Below are 5,297 nucleotides of genomic sequence, written 5' to 3'. Positions count from 1 at the left end.
ATAGGAGAAGAGTTTCAAATCCTACACTGGAGGTAAGACGCTTCACACTGGAACAGGGTGAAGAACAGCTATTGATATTCACGGAGTTGCCCCGGTCACGGAGTTACCCCGGATAACCCTAAACGGAATAAAGTATGAGCTTATCAAACATCAGGATGGGAGGGTGGGAAGCGAAACACACGTGCTCTGGGGCGCTTGCTGCGCTGTGGCGGGCGGTATAGTCACTGGCGATGCGCATGCTCCGTTCATCGCATGAGTCCGCCGCGCGTGCGCTCGACAGCGCATCTCCAAGTACGTCTAACTGATTCATTAATTAAACTTTATTTAATTGATGTGTCAGCTAGCTACGAACAATGTATGTAGAAATTTGAAGTAGACACAAATCGATTCGTAATTTTGTTCAGACTTACTATAGAGACGCGCGCTTCGCGCTTTCTCTGGTCAGGAAGTTCGAGGCTACGGCTCATGTGCTCGGTCGTATCAGCCATTAGACTTTTTGTATCTTCTTGGAGGTGATACCTTTTGATATATCTTTCTATTCTACTAACAGACTCGAATTTGCTGTCTTGGTTAGACTGGCTGCGTCATCCTCTCACTTGGAACTGACAGAAAATGCTGGAAGATCTGAAGTCTCTGTGCTAGCTACAGTCACTAATCTGTGGCAAGAATCGAAGGCTGTGAAAGGTCTTTCGCTGTCCATTGAGAATAGCAGCTTTACTTTCAAATCAGGACAATGGTGACTACTAGTACTGTACAGTATAGCCTGCATGGCCTTTGATTTGACTGTCTAAATGAAATTAAGAAGTTATAATCACCTTTGGAGTTTTTAAAACTGAAATTTGAAACTTGTGAAGGTTTGTATTGTGTTATTACTTATTTGTTTGTTTATTTATTTATTTATTTATCTATTTATTTATTTATTTGTTTATGTATTATTATTTTTACTATATCATGCTTAACCAGATCAGACTGATTTGTAAGGTCTCGTGTAAGCACTGGAAGCAAACCCTGCCTCAGAGGCGCCTAGACAGTTCGTCAGCTAATCCCTGTAGGAGCATGGTTGCGGTCACTTTTTATTGTTTTGTATCCGGGCATGTAATGTCGCGCTTGAGGTGTGGTTGGTGCATTCTAACTTTGCTACCGTGATATGTAGTTCTGTTTATGCTGCTTTGCGAGTAGGGAAGCATTGCTGTTGCCATGAAGGTTGTGTAAGCGAAAAGTTGAAAAATTGACGCAAACCAACGTAATTATGTCAATATTGCGAACAAGGTGCATGGCATATGCTAGTTTTTGGGGCACTGCTATCTTAGAGCAATAATTTTCGCAGAAAGTGCTTTTTTCCCTGTAGAAGATGTGTCTGATTGTTATGTCATACTGAATTGTATGAGACTAGGCACTGAACGCTGCGAGCCTCAAAGTTGCATGTCTGGTATGCTCGTAGTCATAATTATCAACTGCATGTCTGTGCTTGAGCACCTGAACACAGAGGAACAATACCAGAAGCAGTGGCTCTGTTGACTCGTGGCCGGCTGTGGATGCAAGACTAAGTGAACGCTGTCAGTGTGCTAATTGGAAGGAATGCTGGCCAGTTTGTGGGCATTGCCATGTCTTCAGTGTACTAATCTCCAATAAGAGCATGTGAGTGACTCATATGATAAAAAATTTGTTTGCAGGAAGAAGAATCGAATGAATAAAGAATTAGAACTGAGTTGGAGCTAGAGCAGTGCTTGGGTACTTGGAGATGAAGAATCATTGATGATGATTGATTCACAGATAAATATTCAAAACCAAACTGATACAATCCAGGGAGATGAGAAAATCCCTCGATCTTCAGTATTTAGTCATGTGTCCCATTTCATGTTCATGTAGCTCTTCACCTATCTCATCATCTCGTCTCTCAACAAGTCATCTCTCAATATGTTGCCGATTTTGTCCTGTATATTTGGATGTTCACAAATCTATGTATTGAATTTATGCAACAACATTACATCAGTCAAATCATGATGCTTTGTATGCAATTTATTGAAAATGAGTTAATCAAACTATAGTATATAGTTCTTTGAAGTGGAACCAGGAAGGTTTAGTTAGTACAGTGTTACTACATGAAATTACTATGATCAGTGCTAAGTTCAGCAAGATTAACCAGTCACTACGTTGTAATGGTAAACGGTAAGGTTAGTATATTTGTGCAGAAAGTAGAGTACCTCAACATGGACGGAATAATGAAATGGAAGCCACTTTCAGCCATTTCATCTGGTAATACAGTGCCTGATGTACGTGGACATTAATCCAATTTTTTGGGTCACCGATCAGTTCTGTCGCTAGAAGTTGAATGACATGCCCATGTCTGGTGGCACTTGTACGGAAGTTTGCTCCCAAAGCTTTAATGGTGGCAATACAAACTAGCAGAGCGACCTAGTGCAATCAGTTGATAGCCCGTACGTCAAGGTATAATTGTTTTGAGTCCGGGATCTTGTGTGATTACGCTTCTACTAGGTATTTACTAATATCTTACAAGTGCATGTCTTAGGCCACATGTCACAATTTCCAGGGGGAGGGGCATACGTCTGGACTGTAGACCATCATGGCTGTCTAGACAAGACAAAATTTATGCTGAATTTGACTGGATCCAAGAAACACTGTTTTCTGTAAGTGTGGCAGGTTGTGATGACCTGGAGTGGTGTCCAGCAGATCTGTCAACTTTCACGTATTTTGGTATTTACTGATGCAAGGCAGGCAAACTCGAAGTTTCTCAACCACTTGCAGACAACATTACACTGAACACATGATTGCATAATAAAGATCTGGGTTTTTGAGGCCCTGCACGTGTCGCCCTAATATTAAAGGGGCACAGTCCACATGTTGCACCCAGAGAAAGTCGTAGAATTCTTCTCTTGAATTCTCAGAATCTGTATACATTTTGAATTTTTCCAGTTTATTGAAGCCATGTATTGGTGTTGAGAATGTTAGTTAACTAACAAAAGGTACCAATCCCTTTGCTGTTTTGTATTATCACTGCATTACCTCAAAATTTATGCTGGAGGCAACTGTTTATTTTTGAAAGAACACTACATGTAGCAGCCAATGCTCTCTGTATGGAGCTCTTTTTTTAATAACAACTGCGATAAGTGCTGGCAGAGAAAGTGCAAGTCTTACGACTTGTTAGCACAACAACACACTTCAAACTAATCATGATTTAAGCGAGCGTGAGCCGTGCATGCACGTGATTGTCTACTGTGCATGATGTGCAAGTCAAATATATACAGGATTTGACATTTGGGATGTCCTCAAACAGTGCCCAAAAAATTCGCAAAATTCCAGATGGATTTCAAGGCCTTTCTTTTCACACAACATATGGACTGTGCCCCTTTAATACAACTGAATTAACTAATCTCTGGATTCCTTTCTCATGGGATTCAATTGACCAATGCTAACTCAACAGCTTATGTGAAGCTACTTTTGCTGCAAGTAATACTATATAAATATTAAATTTATAGCACGACCAAGTGTAGACTTGGTCAAACAAAAATGGCAAGTTGTGTGAGTGCAGCCACTATTTGCGTTGTCTGATGCATTTGGATTTTCAAAAGTTGACAAGTCTGGTTCTGCTGTTAAAGTTAATTAATCAATCACTTCAGCCAATTAACAGCCTGACTTAAAGTGTCAATTTTGCGGAAGCTACATCCCATGCTTGACCTTTGACTCTGGCCAACTATGGGGTGTGGTAATATAACCAAGCTAGTACAGTACAGTAGTACAACGTACAGTGCCTGTATATCTAGTTTTGTAGTATGATAAGCAGATTTGCAGTTAAATGTACATATCAATTCAGACTGTTCTTTCTGTTTAAAAGGGTGGACGTCTTTATTCCTGGAGTTGCTGTTGTTGGAGGGTTTTCAATTACTTCTACCCCTCAATTTCTACAAGATCATCATCAGATTCAGTTGGCTGTAAAAAGAAGTGACCATCCACCAGCAGCATGGATACACAATGAGGTATGGGAGTGTTGTTGATCTTTTTGCTCTTTCGTTTTTCTCTGTGCTCTGTCATATGTCGTTTGTACTTTCCTTTTCTCTCTACTGTCTGGTATTGCTTTCTGCTTGTTCCTTTTCTGCTGTCCACTCTTTGTTCTTTGTTACCATCTTGTGTTCTTGTACCTACTTTATCTCTTTCATTAGTCTAGTGCCAGACCGCTCGTGGCACGTGGGGTGGGGTGGAGGGCAGGTGAGGCAGGCAGAAAACAGTGCTTTTCTCTCACCCACCCTCCCCACCACCTCACTTTCAAAAAGTGGTCTGGCACCAAGATATTCTTGGCCAGCCAGCCCTTCTCTATTTCTGGTGGGGTGGGGAGGGTTTGGCGCGGTTGCTTTAAATCATCGTGTTGCTGCTTATACGATAAACGGACAACTAAAGATGGGGTGAGCCTAGCGCTGAGTGGGTCTGTACAGTACCGACAATAGTAAGCTGACAGTGATACACTTACGATACGATATGATTTGATAGATAGGATACGATACGATAGGATACCATAAAAGATACCATACCATACGATAGGATACGACCGATATGCAATACCAGCACGATAGGCTACGAAAGGATACGCAATATCAATACCACGGAATACGATACCAGATGTAGTATGATACCATACACAATACCACAGGCATATGATACTTAATACGATACATAATATGATACAATAGGCATATGATAAAAAATGTTAGGTTTCTTATTGCTCGTACTGTTATTATCTCTTGTCTACACTGGCTGGAATTTCGTTCTCTTTGTCTTCTTGCAAATTGTGTTGTCATGTGAGCAACGCAGTCATGCCTTTGTGAATGTGTAATTTCTATGTGTAAAGCATTCAGGGTGTCGACGACAGCCTAGACGTAACATACTAGTGTCGATCAGTTGCCCTGTTTCCGTTCAGTCGCCCTGTTTGCCCTGTCTGCTCGAGCTGTTGTGTGTGCATGTTGTTATGCTCATGTTTGGTCGTCTCGCTCTAGCTAGAGGTTGACCCAGAGACATGCAGAGCGAGGTCACTGCATATAGTCGACAGCCATGGAAACAATGGACGTTCCAGTGTGAAGACAATTGATTCTTGCTGTCACTGTTACGTCAGTATTCAGGGACGTACATACAAAGGTTGGTGACGGATATAGAGTGATCACTGGGTACTGTATGTACTTACCTGAATACTGACACAGTCTATAGTGATGGATGCAGGTAAGTCTTCACATACGTAACGTTGGGACATCAATTGTTTTCACTGCCTACTCAGTGACTACTCTGTATCC

General features: G+C 41.4%; 1 protein-coding gene across 1 annotated transcript; it reads left to right on the top strand.

Moving 5' to 3' along the window:
* Positions 1 to 383: 383 nt before the first annotated feature.
* On the top strand, positions 384 to 4,128 carry LOC134190211 (oxidoreductase NAD-binding domain-containing protein 1-like). The gene is made up of 3 exons (XM_062658648.1): positions 384 to 512; positions 575 to 736; positions 3,854 to 4,128. Exons 1-3 carry the CDS (start codon positions 466 to 468, stop codon positions 4,011 to 4,013), a joined length of 369 nt encoding a protein of 122 aa, XP_062514632.1. The 5' UTR covers positions 384 to 465; the 3' UTR covers positions 4,014 to 4,128.
* Positions 4,129 to 5,297: the final 1,169 nt, after the last annotated feature.

Source organism: Corticium candelabrum, chromosome 14, assembly GCF_963422355.1.
Source record: "Corticium candelabrum chromosome 14, ooCorCand1.1, whole genome shotgun sequence".
Taxonomy (NCBI): Eukaryota; Metazoa; Porifera; class Homoscleromorpha; order Homosclerophorida; family Plakinidae; genus Corticium; species Corticium candelabrum.
Note: the sequence above shows the minus strand (reverse complement) of the source record. Positions and strands in the feature narration are given on the sequence as shown.